A 19901-nucleotide genomic window follows, 5' to 3' on the forward strand; every position below is an offset into this window, starting at 1 on the left:
TATACATTATATATATTATAAATAGTAAATCTATAATTGCTTGAAGTCCCCCGGATATTTTAATAATTTAACAACACAGTTCTCTAATGACTGACAGATAACTAAACAAATAGCCTAAAATATTTAATCTTTTTTTAGTATCTGTTTTAGTTAGACTTTTTTAAGGAACAATTATTAACTTTGCATAAACTCAAAAATCCCTACATTTTGGGAAACCCTTTTTAACTTGACTCGGCATATTAAAAAGCAAACATTCACGCCAGTGGTATTTTGCAGTTTTTACTATAATATTCATTTTCATTTTATGTAATGCTTTAGTAATTTTTACCGTTTTGACATTATTAGTTTTTAATATGACTATGTATTCATTTTAATTTCAGTTGTAGTTATTTTAGTACATCAAGTTAAGTTATTTTTATTTGATTTTATTGAACTTTTTTAAATCAAAACGTTTCACAGGTTATATATGCATTCCCTAATTCATAAGATGCAATGCAATGCAATGGCCAAAGAGATCCATCTGATGTATGGGTACAGAAAACAGAGCAGACAAAATGCAAGAACGTTTCCTTCTCGAACAGCCCCCAAGAGTCTCCATTTACATGCCAGTGTTGACAATTCAGCTTTGTGCTTCAAAAAAATTAAAAATCGTGTTTTATGCCTTCTTATTTTCCTGTTAAACCTTTAACACAAATCTCAGAGCAGATTTTGTCCTGGAGGCCAACTACATTTAGAGTCTTTTCCTAATGTCATGGCGAATATTGATGTGTTTTTGCAAGAGGGCTTTTCTCAGTATTCTGGGCTTTGAGTTTGATGCTAATAAAAATGACAGAATCCTAAAAGCACAGTCCTAAATAACAGGAAATCTAATACATTTCGGCTGGATGGATGGATGAATATTGCTCTTGAGAAACTTCTGGCCTCGGATGAAGAGTCCTGATGAATCATAGCGGGATGTTGATTATTACAGCAAAAATACTGACCTAGAATCAGAGCGAACCGCATAAACCCATAAATCGCCTTTTCTCTGAGAATCATTGTGGTTCCTTAGATACAAAAGGGTTTTACAAACTTTTAAAAATGACATGCTGAATGAGCAATAGGATCTTTCAAAGGCATTCTTGAAACTAGAAACCCTGTTGTCTGAGTCTGTAAAGTCTGTTCTGATAGTTTGGACCCGATCACCCCTGCTGAGGTCCGTACCTGGAGACCCCTTCTTCAATAGCAGAACTGAAGGATTCCTTCATCAGGTGAAATGGAGACACAGGTAATCGATCATAAAGCATTTCTTGTTTTTTTTCACGCCGCAGTGAATGGATGGCACAGGTGAAAGCATGCAGTGAAGTTTATTGGACATGTATATGGTGAACACTGACCCTTTATCATAGGAGCTCGTCTGGAGTCTGTTTCACACCTGAAGACAGCTGGTGCATTGACCCCGGGATGGGACGGGACAATCCCAGGCCTCTGAATTACGTCATCAAAGAGTTTGGGGCCCATGAGGGCCATTCTAGCAAATGGGACCTTTTGTGTTCCTCATTAACATATGAGTAAGTAGTGACTTGGAGGATTTTTACTATGGGCTGTTACAGGCATTTCCCAAAATACCTGAAAATCTAAAACTTTGTGTTAATTTGTATAATTTATTTGATGCTTTTGTTATTATTTTTTAACCCTGTTATCATGACTGTTTTGTAAAATCGATCAGTCATTGCATTATTTAAAACAATGCTATATATATGTATACACTATTTTTTGCTGTTGTTGTTGTTATTACAGTTAAATATTATATGAATTATTTTTGTTTACTTTTTTATTTCTAAAATAACGTAAACCTTAAGTGAAATATGTAAAACAAATTATTTTATTTAATCTAGTTCAATAAAATAATTTAACTATGTTGCCAGTGAAACATTTCTCATTTTCATTTAGTTTAACTTATACTAAAATAACTAAAACTGAAGAAAAATTAAAAACTATATGGACACAATAAAAAAACTAATAAAAATGACAAAAACACAACAAAATAATAAAAATGATGAAAAATGCGAAAACTACAATTGAAAACAAACAAAAAAAATATTCAAAATTTTAACAAAAACTAATATTTAAATTATACTAAAATAACACTGGTATATATGTATGTATGATTTTTTTCTCTCATATTTTTGATAATTATTGCAATTTATTAATATTTTATTGATAATTATAGCAATTCATTTAGTCTTTTTTCGACAATGAAGAAATCCATTAAAATCCTTTTAAATAACCTTTTTGAAATGTGAAATGCTCCTGTTCAGAGTGACCCATGAACAATTCCTGAAAATAATCCTGGTGGACAGTGACATACATTAATTAATATCACTATTCTGACTTATTCTTTCACTCTGACACTCATTCATGCATAAAGACTTAATTAAATCATTCTTTAAAGCCAATCGCTGTCTAAATGGAGGTTCAATGTTAAAGTCTGTTTCTTTTCTCCAGCTACGGGACAGTCTTTGAGACGAAGACATGTTTCAAATTGATTTCTGCTGTCTCTTGAAGTTGGATCCATTCCTGTCTACTCTTTAGAAATCGGGGCAATGCAAGAACAGAATGATGAAATCACAGTATTTGCTCTTTCGAAATGAGGTTTCACTCATGTGGCTACAAACCAAACGCTGTTGTTATTGTCCTCGGATCTCTCCAGCCTGTGCAGTCTGAGCTTCCTTTCGTGTTCTTTATTTGTTTCAGCTTTTAAATAATGCACAGGTTCATCATGGATGTGAGGTGATTTCACACCTGCATTATTGCTCTTGTGCTGCAGTAAATCTCAGTGCAGTATGCATGCACTGGACATGAAGACTCAATGCTAACTGTGGTATAAACAGAGTAGACCATTTGCATTAATAATTTACTTCTTTACTGATATCTTGAGAGGGGACAAGTGGTCAACCACAAGACTTAAAACAGGTAACCACAGCTATTGGTGGAGGGGCGAGGTGCCACCAAAAGCCACAAAACAGTCATTGGAATCATTTGGTTCAATGAATTTCTGATATCTAACAATTGGTATATTTTATGATATTCTAATTATGGGTTTAGACAGTATAATGACCATTTCAATTAATTATAAGCTTTTAATGAAAATGACTTCCACTGGATCAAACGGATCAATATGTGGTTTGTTGCCCTTTCAACTCGCTCTTTAAATGTATTTTCCATAGAAGATATAATGTTTACCAGAGTCATAAATCTCACCACATACATTTGTTATCTTCAGGTAATTTGGAAAACACTTCACAATATCTTTCATTTAAAATATCTTTATAATAAAATTATATAATGCTTAAAGGTCAATTAATGAACATTATAATAAACAGAAATGTCATGGAACACAAATTCATATAGTCTAACTGTACTACTTAAAAAAATAAAAAATGCCAAGTTCTTTCATAAAACTCTAGATGGCACAGACTGATGGATTCTTAATGTAACTGATGATATTCACAGCGTTAAATAAATTGACACAATCTGATTGGTTCATGTTGCATATGCAGCCAATGAGCTTACTGCTTTACATTTAAATGGATGGTTAGCATTCACCTGAGTATGTTGTGGCGCACTGTCAGAGTTCCTCTGAAACCCTCCACCTTCCCCAGCTCCACCTGAAGATCTGCTATGGCTTATTGTATATGCTATATGTTCGGCAGCAGTGCCAGTATCCCTTAAATACTGACAGCACTGTATCACCATATACATTGGCAGTAGCAAGTTGCTGTATCTGCTTGCAGCAGCAGCAATAATCTACAACCATTGCAGTATAATGCAATAGCAGCAGCATATCTATTCCACCAACACTAAATGCATTAACATTGTCATACCCATTAATTATAAAATCTAGTTATGATAGAAATAAATGTAATATTACTACTAATCAAAAATTAAGTGTTGATATGTTTACGGTAGGGAATTTACTAAATATCTTCAAAGAGCATAATCTTTACTTAATATCCTAATGATTTTTGGCATAAAAGAAAAATCGATCATTTTGACCCATACACTGTATATTTGGCTATTGCTACAAATATACCCATGCTGCTTATGACTGGTTTTGTGCTCCAGGGTCACATACTATTTGTTAGCAAATGTTAATTAATGTTGTTGTAAACTGTTACCGCCGTCGGCGCCGTGTCTGGTGTTTTCTCATCCAAAATCAGAGGTGTCAAGACTGCAGCGCGCGCGCGCGCTTGAGTTCATATGGCTCGTGCGCTCATGGAAAGCTGATGTGTGGCGCGCTCTGAGAGTCTCTCACATTTCAGGAAGTGTCGGAAGTCCTCAGCTGCTGTCCGTCTGTCCTGCTCTATATTATGGTCGCTCAGCCCTGATCCGCGTGGATAGTCGGTGTGGATCTCTGGTGGGGCACCATGTCCACCCGGTACAGCCCGAGGCGTGCGATCCTGCCCGCGGTCTGCGCGCATGTTGTGTCCGTGCTGACTGTCTGCTGCGCCGGGAGCATGTTTACAGCCGGTAAGAGCACATTTACTACAACTGTTTTCTGCACTTACAACTTTCACATGACTATGTGGCTGCGGCTCAAAAACTAATATGCTGCTTGCTCAGTCAAACAGCATTTTGGGGCATCACGGGCGCGCAAAAGTCAAACTGCACAGTTGTTTATTTAGAACAGGGGCTTTACCTGATATGACCCTTAAATTAGCCTTGAACACAAATCACAAATCTTTTGATTTTGACAGGTCATTTAGATGAAGTAGCTTGCATTTAGGTTACTTGTCATAAAACATGACAGTTTGTGTTTAGGAACAGTCTGAGTCTCTTATTCTCAGAGCAGCACAACTAATGCATATCGGACAGTTTGTATGAAGAACATGCTCAAAACAGCTTCTTTGGGAGATGTTTGTGCTTTATTGATAGAGGCATTAACATGGTTTTTAGTGTCATAATTTGCGGCTTGTCAATACACTATTTGGTGATGAGATGATCACTGTGATTTGATTATAATGATTATTTATTTATTTATTTATTTGACCAATGACAATTTGATTGATTGATTGATTGATTGAGTAACTGATTAATGCAGGAAAATGAAGCTGTTTTGGAAAAATAGGATTTGATCGATTGATTTAGAAACCCAAGAAAATTTAGGTTAAGATTTATTTACTTTTATGTACATTTCCCTCCTACATTCTCTGATGTAATAATAGTATATGCATTTTTTAATTGAAAACATTGTGTTACTATTTTTGTACTTTAATTTACAATATTTCTTTTATAAAAATCATTACAGCATACTTTGTGCAATATTGTATAAAATTGCAGTAATGATGATCTAATGATAATATCCATGAAAATAATGCCATTAAAAATATGCATTAAAAAATCTCAAAATGCCCAGATGCATTACAGTAATGAGAATTGTTGGGGTATATATGCTTAACTGTTATAAAAATGAATGCCATAATGCAAAATTCCTTGTGCAAAGATAGTTTTTTCTCTAACTTTGGGGATAAGATATGACCTGGGTTTGTTTTTGTGGTATTCATCCATGTAGAGTTTGGGTTGACTAGTCTAAGGAGACTAAACCTGAACAATTGAGGCTTTTCTTTCTTTCTTTCTTTCTTTCTTTCTTTCTTTCTTTCTTTCTTTCTTTCTTTCTTTCTTTCTTTCTCTCTCTCTGAACACATCATCATTGATAAAGTGCTCTTAATTAACACAGAATACAATCAGTCTGTCTTCGCCTCCTGATGCTAAATGTATTTGTGTGCGAGTGATGATTGTTATTGTGTGCTCTGCCGAGTTAATTGCATGTCGACGATCATTAATAGTTAAAAGCTCATTCATCATGGACCCGGTAAGTGATATGAAATGCGACTCCGTGCGGGTTTGGTGGACGCAGTCACGGTGATTATATGTTGCGAGCGCTAATGAAACAAACACGCTGCATGCAACTCTGGCAGATTTCATAAATGACACAGCATTACAGTGACATGGTGCTTGATCAGCCACAGATACTCTCATTAAATCAGAGCACTTATACAAAACAGGTGTGCTGGAGGGAGGAGGAGATGTGGAGCTTCATATAACCATCATAGTTTACAGTATAATTTGTTAACACTGGAGAAATGTAGCATTACATCACTTGCTCACCAATTGATTCTCTGCAGTGAATGGGTGCCGTCAGAATGAGACAAACAGCTGATAAAAACATCACAATATTCCACACCACTCCAGTCCATCAGTTAACATCTTGTGAAGTGAAAAGCTGTGTGTTAAGAAACAAATCCATCAGTGACGTGTTTTAACTTTAAACCATTGTTTCTGGGTAAAGTACAAGTCCATAATAACACTTCCTTCAGTGAAAAAGTCACCTCATCTGAATCAGGAGAGAAATCTGTACAGATCAAACACCGTTCACAAGCCAGAACAGCTCTAAACAGATATGTGGGTGGATTTTGATGTAAGTGGACAACAGGAGATGGACCTTTTCAGGATTATGGACTCATATTTTAGCAAGAATTGATAGTTTAAAGTTTAAAAGTCTTAGCAATGCATTGTTTATTACAAACACACAGCTTTTCAATTCACAAGATGTTAATTGATGGACTGGAGTGGTGTGGATTACTTGGGGATTATTGAGAAGTGAACGGCACCCATTCACTGCAGAGGACCCATTGCTGAGCAAGTGATGTAATGCTACATTTCTCCAAATCTGATGAAGAAACAAACTCCTCTGCATCATGGATTGCCTGAGGGTGAGAACGATTTCAGCATTGAACTGTTCCTTTAATGATTCTGTTTCCTCAACAGTTCTTTTATATTAAACAAAACTGTTATTGGTTGCAAAACTTTTGTTGTTTACGTTATAAAAATGAGCATTGTGTCTACAGCAAATTTGTTTTTAGTTTATATTTAAAAAGTAAGTTTAAGAACCACGCCAATCTATTTAGATCAATAATTCTTGATCTCCAGAATGATTCTATTTTTGTTTTATTCGTTAAAAGGATAGTTTAGCCTGAAATGAAAATTCTGTCATCATTTACTCTAGTACCTCTAGTAGTTCCAAAGCTGTATGAATGTCTTTGTTCTGCCGAACACAAAGGAAGATATTTTGAAGAAAGTTTGTAACCAGGCTGTTTTGGGGCACCATTGACTTTCATAGTAGGAAAAAAAAATACTATGGAAGTCAATGGTGCCCCAGAACTGCTCTGTTTCACACATTCTTCAGAATATCTTCCTTTGTGTTCAGCAGAACAAAGACATTTATTCAGGTTTGGAACTACTTGAGGGTGAGTAAATGATGACAGAGTTTTCATTTCAGGCTGAACTATCCCTTTAAAAGGAACAGTCTCGTAGTCATTTGTGAGTCATTAAAGGGAGACATAGACAAGGAAGGGCAGAGGAACCCAGTAAGATGAGTCTGGAAAGATGTGAGGTGGAAGTCAAGAGAAAGAACAGAGAGGAAGACACGAGGAAGAGAGACGAGCCCGTCACAGTGGGGTGTAAAACCAGAAACCGTTGATGTGACAACAAGGTTACTGAGACACGCGATCAAAGCCGTGCCGATCCCCAACATGTGTTAGAGAGAGGATGTCGACTACTGAGAATGAACACTGTCCCTGAGTCTGCTACAAACGATCCCGCTCCCTCCAGACGCAGCGTGTGGGAAAACCAGAGTTCACTGCCACTTCTGTGAATGTGTTGGCACGTTTGAAGTTAGAGTTCAGCGGAAGATGAAAACTCTCATCATTTGCTCACCCTTGTCATTACAAATGTGCCTGGTTTTCTTTCTTCTGTGGAACACAAAAGCAAATGTTTTGCAAAATGTACAGAGTGCTCTTATTTTTTTATAATGGGTTGTCAAGCTCAAATATGAGAGAAATATTATAGAAATAGCCCAATATTTTGTGCACTACCTTTAAAAGGTGGTAGGATTTTTTTAATGAAATGTATACTTTTATTCAGCAAGAATGCATTAAATTGATCACAAGCAACAGTAAAGACATATTACAATAGATTTCCAATAAATGCTGTTCTCTTGAATTTTCAGTTAATCAAAGAATGCTGAAAATCATGGTTTCCACAAATATATTCAACAGTACAACTGTTTCAACATTGATTGATAATAATAATAAATGTTTCTTCAGCAACAAATCAGCATGTTAGAATGAATTCTGAAGGATCATGTGACACTGAAGAGTGGCGTAATGATGCTGAAAATTCAGCTTTGGTCACAGGAATAAATTACTTTTTAATACACTTTTAAATTGTAAAAATATTTCACATTTTTGCCATTTTTACTGTATTTTTGATCAAATCAATGCAGCCTTGGTGAGCCTAACTTTCAAAAACATTGAACAATCTTTAAACTTCTTAATGAAAATATTCCAAGCACTAAGTCTTCTGAAGTGGAATGATTTAGAAGGAAAAGACCAAAATTTGAGTCGTTATTCACTGACAGTCTTCCTTGTAGCTCTGAAATCACATTCTCAATGACAATTTTAAATGTGTCATGTTTTAATTGGTCACATTACAGGTAAAAACCAATAGCGCATGACTTCAAACATCTTGAAATATTGTTCACAAGTTGTAGCCTATAATCTATGTCTATGATGCTTTTTTACATACACATTCATTGCATGGACAACATTTTTTTTTTTTTGCATGAACTGTACCTTTAAGATTTTGACGCACTTACTTCCTCTGGAGAAGAAACACAGCAACTCATCTTCCCACAATTCCCCCCTGGTGTGAAACACGCCACGTCGGTGACAGGAAGTGGTTACCTGGTTGCCATCGTTAAAGGCTAATGAGTGAGTTTATCAGAACAGGTGCCTCCCCGTGGTCTCACGAGGGCCGAATCCATCCATGTGCCTGTTTTCAGAGTCCAGCATGTGGTCCTGCATAAAGGTTGCTGGAGGCGGAAAATGACTGGAAATCTTTAATGGCGTGGTTTTATGAGCAGGCGTCTGCAGAGATTGTTGGGTTTATGGGTACGATCAGTTGTTAAATGCGTGAGGGTCGCAGAGATGCCGTTCAGAAGCATCTGTTGTTTTGCATTATTAAAGTTAACAGAAAATCTAAATTGACCCTTTTTGCTTCCTTTATGCACATTGTTGTGTATGATTCATCAGTGCATATTTTTCTTCGCAGAGAGGCTAGTGCATATCAGTTAGTGAATGATACTCATGTTTGTCAATTTTCAGTTTTTCTGCATTCACTGATTGTTATGGCCCCTTGGGTGATAAATAACTGTTTAGACAATTTTTTAGCAAATTTTCTCTCCAGTTTGGTTCCATTCTGATGTGAAATAGATTGTTATAAATCCCTTATTTCTCACTGAATATCAAAAATTGGGGTCAGTAAGACTTTTTTATTGAAGGAAAAGCGACAGTAAAGATATTCATATTGTTAAAAAAGATTTCTATTTCAAATATATTGTTATTTTGAACTTTTGAATTCATCAAAGAATCCTGAAAATATGTTTCCACAAACATATGAACCAGCACAACTGTTTTCAACATTGATAATCAGAAATGCATCATGAGCAGCAAATCAGAATGATTTCTGAAGGATCATGTGATTTTTAAAGACTACACTGTTAAAGAAAAAAAAGTTGAGCCAACTTAAAATTTTAAGGCAACCAGCTTCAGCAGATTTTTAAGTTTTCTCAACTTGTTGTTTTAAGTTTATGCAACAAAAAGTTGAGAATGCCCTACAAAAATAAGTTGAGAGTCTGTTCCTTTAAGAGTGTATGGCATGTCAAACCTTTAGAACAGAAGTTTTTGTGTTTCTAAGCTTAGATTTTTCATTCACTTTCCATTCCATCCACTTTCTCTCTGTTTAATCATATTTGTCGCAATACAGTGACAAAATGCATTCTGAGTCATTTTAGCATTTGTTCTTTCCCCTCGTGTTCTGTTATCAAAAGACAGTTTCAGGCGTACAGTACGTTAACGGTCCGAGAGAGCAAGCGCTCATCCGCTCTGCCAGAAATGGATCATGCAGAGCTGAAAACAGCTGAATGGGATTGAGTATCTGCTGCCGAATGCATGATGGCCAGAGAGAGTTTCAGGCGAACCGGCAGCTGTTCATATGCCACTGGTCTGTTGAGAGAGAGAAAGCAAGAGACACCCTGGAAAAAACAGAGCGTTGAGGGCGTGGGGGGTTAATGAAAGACAGACGGAGAGGAGAAGAGAGAGACAGATTCTGCGCAGTGACAGACAGTCGCACACATGTAGGTTAAACACTGCAGAAGACGTCTGCACGCATGAGAGAGAAAGAGAGCGGTCAAACGTTTAAACTCAACTGACCCCATCCAGAACCTTTCACCCTCTCAATATGAAGGGCAGATGAGATTATGTTCTCAATAAAGCTCAACAGCGGCCGCCCACCGCTTCAACAGCCCTGCTTTTCTCGTTCATTTTCTCCACAGGGAATTCAAAGACTTAAAGCAAGCCAGCTCTGAGATGAATCACCATATTTCAGCTGCTAAATGAATAAGTGTAAATGCTCATACTTCAATTTGAAGTTTAAACCTATTTGGAACAAATGGGAAACGAAGGACAATTAAAAAAGGGGGGAAAATGGGGAAAAAAGACACAACTGTTTGCATATTGGGGGAATGTACAATTTGCACTCATTGTTTATATTTAATAAGTTCATGCATTACTTGGGAATCAAACCCATGCCCTTTTTGTTGCTAGTACCACGATTGAGCTACAGGAATGTCATTGACTGATTGACAAATGAATTAGAAATGGATGAATATTGATGTTATGTCATTGATTATAAGATTAAAACAGTAACGTATTCTAATATATAAGTAATTTGGGATTGTGGATTTTAGGATTACAGGATTTAGTTTCTGCTGAGGAATTTGACAATTAAGCATGTTTTTGTAGAAATGAAGATTAAATCACATTGATTTGTAGCTTCTACATAAGCATATCATCAACAAGCAAACTCATGGTAGGTTTATACATTACTGATAAAAAAAAAAATAAAACACTTTATTCGTGGAGAAAATGGATGAGAATTTGACTTTCTGCCTAAAAGTCTGTTTGAGCCTCAGTGACGCTTCTGTGGGATCTTTCATGAAGTAATTATGCATATTTTTGAACTGGCTCTTGGTTTTAATTCTAAATGTTCAAGGTGGTGTATTTCAAAGAAGCATTATAAATTCACATTTCTGAGAAGTAAAAGTCATTTTTTCCACTTGTAAGTGGAGAGTCAACATGAAATCATAACAGATCTTATTCTGTTGAATCATCAACATAATTTGATTTATTCCATGAATTTATTCCATGAATCATCAAAGCAAATTATTTTAAATATAAAAATAGGGTTTGACTTTTGAATTGATCTCTTTTGATCTTCGTATCCTTCTTATAGAACAATCAGTGTCATCTTCTGTAAAAAAAATATTTATTAGTGTTTTTTATTGTGATTATTAAACCTAAATATTCAAAAATATTATTGTAGTGTAAAATAAAAGCTCAAATATTTATTTAAAAATGTTAGTAGTATAAATAAAAATAATTATATAGCACAACTAGGCTATAGAATTTAAATTATACTATTTATTTCATTCATAAAAACAAATTGTTTGACTACATTGTCATATGTGACCCAAAAAATGTGCAAAAAAATAAAAATACTGAAGAAAATTGAGCAAAAACTTTTTAAAGTTGTCCAAATGAAGTTTTTAGCAATGCATATTACTAATCAAAAAATAAGTTTTAATATATTTATGGTAGGAAATTTACAAAATATCTTCATGGAACATGATCTTTACTTAATATCCTAATGATTTTTGGCATAAAAGAAAAATAGATAATTTTGACCCAAACAATGTATTTTTGGCTATTGCTACAAATATACTCCAGCGACTTAAGACTGGTTTTGTGGTCCAGGGTCACATATGACAATGTAGGGCAAAATAATTTTTTAAATAATATTTATTATTATTATTATTTCACATTTAAAACAGAATGTAAAACATGTAAAAATAGAATGGACTACACAGTGTCAAATTTGGTAAATTTAGACAAGTTTTACTACTTTTTTCACAGAAATTTTTCACGAGTCTCTGAACCCTACTTTGAACCCCCTTTTTTACAGCACCATTAACACGTCATTAAAAGATTTCCTTAAAGGTGTGAAGACTCTTCAGATCACACTGACCTTTAGTAGCCAATAAGTGTCCATTTGGCTCCATTAAATGCTCCCCTGCGATTTAAACTCAACAACTGCCAGTGATGGAATAAACATTAAGTTGCATCTCACTCAGTCAAACTGGATGGAAATAATTGCATTTCATTCCAGATTTTTCTGGTTTAAGTTTCAAGATGTAGATGTGGTGTCCTTGATGTGGGGAGTGGAGGCCTGTGATGTGATGAATCATGTAGTTTGTGCGTGTTCACCCTTCATTAGAGACCCTCTGTGGGATTAAACGCCCTTATACGACGTCTGCTACATTTTGGAGGATTGGTCTCATCTGCCACATCACATACCTGAGCTGAGCCTTCGGCCTTCGGCATGGCTCATTTCCCCTGGCTTCCTCGAGCCGTCCGTGAGGATGTGTCTGGAATCACGGATCATTGGGTTCTGTGATGCTGAGGTTTAGGTGGTCTCAGGGGGTCTTCATACACGAGTGCATCTTACGGCGTACACAGGTGTGACCGTGGAGCCGGTGCAGGTGATCCATCACGAACTGTGAAAGTGAGCTTTATCCAGTGCGTGACCAATCCTTCATGTGTGGCCTTCAACATCTTTACTAGAACAGTTGCACAGCAGGACAAAGTAATGTACTATAAAGCCCCTGAAATCACATTTTCTGGCTTTTATTCCAAGTGTTTTAGGCTAATATGCTAGTGCACTCCTAAAAGCAGCAGATATTAAATGCATGTAAAATCTACAGTCTCTTAGGGCCTCACGATATCTGTTGAAAAGCCGAGAACAGCAACAGACATCAGTGCTTGGCATATGGGTTCTGTATGCATTTAAAAAAAAACAAATGGATGGTGCTGATTTTGTAGAGATGATGTCATGATGTGTTTGAGCAGCAGAGCTGACCATGTGACCTGGCCTGATCTAAAGGTCACGTGAGGTTCTCTGTGTGGTTCTGGCTCCTCTCAATGGGCATATGCTGCTGGATCCGTGTGCCAAGCGCTGGTGGCTCTTGCTCTCTCAGATGTCCAGCAAGCCCACTGGACCTCCTGCCAAAACCCCTGATAAATTCTTCTACGCGTAGATAGTCAGCAGTCAGTAGATTTCCGAAGGTATGAAGTTTAGTGATCAACCGATATATGAATTCAAGGCCGATATATCGGCTAACATTTTATATTATCGCCCATTTTTTATCCTTATCGGCATGCGCCAATAAGGGGTTTGTTTGTTTCTTGGGACTTGTATTTTGACAGCGCAGAGAATGCCAATCTCCATTAGTTTACTGGCTCTGTTTAACTAGTAAATAATTAGACGGAACAAGGAGAAGCAAGGAGAGTAAAAGTTATACAAAAAAGCGTTACAGCATTTGATTCTCTATTATTACTAAAGGCAAATGCACAATTGACAAATTTCGTTAATTTTTAAACCGTGCTGTTCTAAATTCAGTTGGCCACTGTCATAATCACTCTGTGCTGTGTAAAATTTCTTCTGTTTATTTGATAAAGTATTATTCAGATTGCACAAAGATTTACCAGTTTGTTTAATTTTATTCCTTTTTTTTAAATTTATTTTATTCATTTTAACAATTTCTTTATTTGTGAAAGAAATTGTACTAGGTTACAGAATTTAAAAGTTGCTAAATTTGATAGTTGATTTACAGTTCTATTTTTTATCGACTTCAAATTATTTTTTAATAATCATTTTCAAACTATTTATAATTTAGTAAATATTATGCAAAATAAAAATACATTTAATTTAAGCATTTCTTGTACATGTGTTTTTACTTTCTTTAACTAATGTGATTATTATTTGGTTTATATCAGCCATTGGCCACTGTCATCTCTAAGATATCTCCATCAACCATCAAATAAATCAGTATCAGTCAACCTCTAATGTAGTTAAGTAAGTGTTCTGCTTTCAGATTTTTCTGCTTAATTTTCAAATGAACATTCTTGTATTCAATTTGCTTGTTAAATATCCTGTTCCACGCCATATTTTAGAAGTAAATGCAACTGTTGCATGTTGACTTTAAAGTCACAATTGATCTAAAAATGATAAATCTGTCATTATTATTTATATCAAGAAGATATTTTATACTATGGCCACCATCAACTGTTTGGTTACCAACATTCTTCAAAATATTTTCTTTTGTGTTAAGCAGAAAAAAGAAACTTCTACAGGTTTGGAACCACATGGCAGTGAGTAAATGAAGACAGAATTTTCATTTTTGGATGAACTGTCTCTTTAAGTGCCCAGGAAGTCCATTTAGGATCTGAGTATGGAAACTCTCAGCTGTGGATCCGTCATGGTGACATGGACGCACAGCTGTGAAATTTAAATGGGTCTGCGGAGGCCTACTCTTCCTCTGCCTCTTGTCTGAGCATGCGGCACACATGTGAAACAGCTGGCATATGCTAAAATTACATGCATATGCACTGTACAAGTCACCCTCTCTCACACACACAAAACAGGTTCTTGATAAGAAATGCTCAGAATCAGTGGGCACAGAGGTCACACTGACCGGCCAGCAGGAGGCGTCTCATTCACTACGTCCCTCCCTGGGACGTCAACATGACCTGCTCAAAGGGAACGTGTATGAAGGACATCAGCTCTCTCTGATCTGTTCTATTCTGTTCTTTCTGATTGACTGGCACTTTGTATTTTGCATGGTGTAGCACTTTTACAGAAGCTCTGAAGCACATGCGTGAGTTTTAATGTTTTGACATGATAAAGGCTTCAGTTGGAACAGAGATGCCATAGGAGACACTTATATTTTATAAAACATCAATATTCTGGTTCTTCAAGATCTTATAGCTTTTTTTTTTGCGTGAACAGACGATGCCAGTAGCAAATGCGCTGATCTGAAGAACCTCTAATGTTACATCAAGAGCATTTTAAAGATCAACATGAAACATTTTCAAGCCTTTTTACTTCTGCAATCTGATGCTTTTCTGAGCAAAACAAGATATTCAATAATAAAAAATAGGACAGAGCTTGATTTGGTTCATCAGGATTGCTGGGACTGTGAAAAGTGGATGTTACGTACTAGAATTGAGCCTTGAGGGAACTTGAAAGTTATGTTGATGAACGATTTTGAAGGCGAACATTTTTCTTTTTGAAATTATGTGCACTATAGTTGTGCACAATAAGACTAATTTTATATATTACAGTAAGCCTTAAAAGTGCTAAAATCTATCTAATTTGGTGTTCCTGGTCAAAAACAACCAACTTTTTAAAAATTGCTTGTAAATACCTCATTATGTGTTTGTTAGGATGGGACAATATTTGTCTGAGATACAACTATATGAAAATCTGGAATCTGAGGGTGCAAAAAATACATCTAAATACTGAGAAAATTGCCTTTTAAGGCTGTCCAAATGAAATCCTTAGCAATGCATATTACTAATCAAGAATTAAGTTTAGATATATTTATGGTAGGAAATGTACAAAATATCTTCATGGAACAAGATCTTTACTTAATATCCTAATGATTTTTGGTATAAAAGAAAAATAGATAATTTTGACCCATACAATGTATTTTTGGCTATTGCTACAAATATAGCCCAGCGACTTAAGACTGCGTTTGTGCTCCAGGGTCACATATTATCATTAGATCTTGGATTCGATGTCTTTGTTTTCTTTCAGTTTGGACAGGTTTCGTATTTATTTTTTGGAACTGATTGATCATAGGCCTCATTGATCTGAGCTTATGCACCTCAGTTTTTGAGTGAAAAAGGCATTAATTGTGGATAATTTTGGCATTGTTCTCTCAAACTGAATTGCATAAACACAGTGAGGCCTACAATCAACTCTTGCGCTTCTGATTCTCTCTTAGTTGAAGTAGGCTGTTGTAAGAGTAACCTGTAAAGGCTGATCTCCTCTGAGTGTTTCTGTTCAGGACCCTGATGTCATCAGCGGGACCTTTGTGTGTTTGTTTATGCCGTCTTGCTTGCTGAGCTGTTTGAACTGGAGTTCGGCCAAAATAAACACTCGCGCCACAATCACAACGAGGATTGGAACGTTAATGAGATAAGAACGATGTTCAGAGATGATGTTTAAAGCTCTGCTGCAAAGTCAGCATCACTCTTACTCTCTCTCATACTGAAGGCTGTGGTTTGAAACTCCAGCTCAGTTATATATAAATACACACACATGGATGTATATATTTAAGAAAAATATGTTAAGTTTATATATTAAATGGATTACATCTGTAGCCCCAAACGTACATGAACTCGTTCAAAGAAACACGAGGCTCTTGGGGGTATTTCAGTAAATCCCAGTGTGTTTTCACTGCTGATTTCCCTCCTTTATCCCAACATGATGTGAGCAGCAGCACTGAATACATTCATCTGTATCAGTGGATTATTTCATTATTCAGCATAAGCCAGATGTCAGCCTGCACTCACAGACCCGACGGACAATTTCCTGTTTTCTCCCGGTAAAGATGGAGACGGGCCTGTCACTGGGTATTCCTCATCATATGTCTCAGATTAACTTGAATTCTGATTAAACTCCTGCTTTTCGCTTTTTCCTCAACCTGTGTTTTCTTATGTCGCACATTTGTTTCAATGTAAGTTTGTCGTGCAGCGCTGGGATCTTCATGCTCTCATTGAGCACGTTCTCCAAAACCGCTTGAGGAACAAACCGCGTTTTTCTCTCCTGCATCTTTGTCTCGCTCTCTATCTGGACCACGGCCTGTGTTTTCTTCTACACAGCGTCTGTCTGAGCTTTCCTCTATTTTTCTCTTTGTTCATGTGGAGAGTCATCAGCATGTCGCCCGCGGCCGTATTTTTCATATTTAATCAAATGCAGTACAGCAGCGGGATGTGAACACAGAGAGATGCTGTCACTGTTTTCAAAGACAACCATCAGTGCTTACCTGGGTAGTTAGGCTGCATGCTGCAAAATTAAACTTACTGTAATAGAGGACAGTGCATGGAGCCTTCCTGGAAAGACCAGCTAAAGCCATCATTTACTGGCTAGTTTGTATTTGTCGTGGCTTAAATGCTCATTTATGAGTGGGACCGCTTCCTGCATCTGGCCTGAGATATCTCTGCTGACCGCTGGGCCAGTTTATGCATGCTGTTAAAGTAACAAGCAAAACACAGCTTCTCAAATTGGTTGACCACTAAGCGTGGACGGTATAATCAAAATGTTTTCACTTGATATGAGTAATTCTAAGCAACAGTGTATATCATGTATATAGTTATGATATAGTTATGTTTGATGGACGTTTTATACGTTTGTATTTTTGGATAATTCAGTGAATAAAATGCTTCACAAATGAAAAGGACATTATTTGTTTGTTTAATATCTTGTTTATAATGTAAAATAATAGCAATCTGATAATGCCATTTTTGGATAATACTTTTTGATTAATAAAACCTCAAATGAAAGGTACTTCACCATTATTTGTTTGTTTGTGAATTATTATTTATTTATATAAAAAAAACAATTTATATATTAAAAAGCAATGCAGTAATGCCAGGTTTTGAAAAATTATTTTGAATGGATAAAACGTGATGAAAGATGCTTCCCCTCCATTTGTTTGTTTACTTATATTATTAAAGAAAAAAATTCTATAATATTATATTTTTATATGATCATCTCTTGTTTTATTATTATTAATAATATTATTGTTATTTAAATAATAATAATGCCTGTTTTGTATAATTCTTATAAATGGATACAACTTAAAAAATAAAATTAAAATGAAAGATATTTACCTCTGTCTGTTTATTTACATAATTATTATTATATTTTTATCTCTCTTATATTCATGTTAAGTATTTTCTCTCACAGATGGTTAAGCTGGTCATGTAAGGTAGTCTAGTTGGTTTAGTTAGGTCAAACTAGCACACTAGCATCCAAATCACACCATATACTTGTTTCAGCAGCAGGAGGAGAGACAAAAGACGGATCTGTCTGCTTTAGTTGAGGGAAAGGCTTGAAATGAGACTTTTATCAGCGGTGGATGAAAGATTTGGTGCTCCATTTGCAAAGAAAGAAAAAAGCCTGTGAGGAAATGGTTCTTATTGCACAGGCTGTCATATCGAGGGCTTGTGTAAGACAGAAAACAGCCCGCTGGGTGTTCAGGAGGAGTGTAGGGGGTGTTTGCTCGCGCTGTACTGCCGAGGCTTTAGAAGGGGGTTGTGGTTATGTTTAAGTGGTTGTTGGCCAAAAACGCATGATTAATTTTTGGAGATATTTTCCCTCACATCCCCTCAGGTCCAGATGTCAGACAAAGATGCTGCATGTGAACTTTACTTCAGACTCCCACTGGAGATTAGATGCTGTTTGTTGCATCTTGGCGTCGTGAAGTTCTCAGACCTACAGAATGCTCAAAAAACTTGAGATTGAAACACCAGATCTGATGGATGCTGACTTGACACAACTAAGGCATTCTGGGAAATCTTCTTTAGCAAGATGGTCTTAGCAAGTTTAAACTGGTCTCCTAGCATGGCTAATGTTTTTATGATCAATTTAATCTGTTCTTGCTAAATAAAAGCATTAATTTCCTAAAAAGAATGTCTATTTTTTATTTATAAAATAACCATACAATTACAATTTAAACAACATTATTTTAATAAAAAATAAAAGCTTTATATGTTTCATTTATAATATGTAGCGCACACACACACACACACACACACACACACACACACACATATATATATATATATATATATATATATATATAATATATACTCACTGAACTCAGGATATATATATATATATATATATATATATATATATATATATATATATATATATATACGTTTTTACGCAACACATCTACTTTTATAATAATATTTTTTATTATTTATAACATTTATAATAAAGTAAATTTTAAATAAAATGATAATATTTATAAATCATATATTTTATTTTATTATGAATATGCATAGCTGATCTTCCAGCCTGAAAATTGTTGAAAATCTCTTTAAAACCACCAATATTCAATATTCAGACTGGAAGACCAGCTTAGACTGGTTTAAGCTTCTTCTTTTTTTCAGAATAGTAGGGTACTGCTCAAAGATCTTTCTGAAGTCAGAAGTTTCCAGATAAATTATATCAGTTTCAAGATACTGTGGACTTCAAGAGCATCTATTTAGAGATATTTTACAGTTTCTGATGGTGTTTCTCAGATCAAAGCAGAAAACTGTCACTTATTCACACAAACCCAGTGTGTACGTTTACTGCAGCACTTCACATATTGAAAAAAAGGATTGATTCGATTTGCATCTGGCAATGACACACAATTTCTAGGCCACCGCTTCAAAATTTTATACCTTTATTATTCAGTCATTTGCTCTCATAAATCCAGTACAAAAGATCAGCCAATAAAGAACAAACACATATAACATGGACGCTCCCAACCGCACACTCGCTTTATTGACTCGACTGCAGATGTATAAATAACAGTGTAATAGCTGAAGTTTCTCGCTCTGCTTTATTGAGAATGTAAATAAGCTCCGGAGCTGCGTTCCCTCACCGCATCTCCTATAACTTTATAATTTACTGACTCTCTTAAACGGCTCCACCACACAAGCAGGAATTTCTAAAATGAACAAATATCGCTTGTTCTCTCTCCGTTTACAAGTGAACATTAAAAGCCCTGCTAAGAATATCGCCCATTCACCCTCAACTGCCATTCGTCGAGGTGTACGATGTCCTCAAAGGCCCACCGAAATGAAACGGCCTGAAACGTGATGGCGATTCCATGTGTG

General features: G+C 35.8%; 1 protein-coding gene across 1 annotated transcript in view; it reads left to right on the plus strand.

The window, feature by feature from the left end:
• The first annotated feature begins 4234 nt into the window (after nucleotides 1-4234).
• adam12a (ADAM metallopeptidase domain 12a) overlaps nucleotides 4235-19901 on the plus strand; it is a 103287-nt gene continuing 87620 nt past the window's right edge. Inside the window, exon 1 of the mRNA XM_079388546.1 lies at nucleotides 4235-4512. Within this exon, the coding sequence (XP_079244672.1) occupies nucleotides 4410-4512 (103 nt within the window). The 5' untranslated portion in view covers nucleotides 4235-4409. The remainder of the gene's footprint in view (nucleotides 4513-19901) is intronic.

Source organism: Barbus barbus (genome assembly GCF_936440315.1).
Source record: "Barbus barbus genome assembly, chromosome: 32".
Classification (NCBI taxonomy): domain Eukaryota; kingdom Metazoa; phylum Chordata; class Actinopteri; order Cypriniformes; family Cyprinidae; genus Barbus; species Barbus barbus.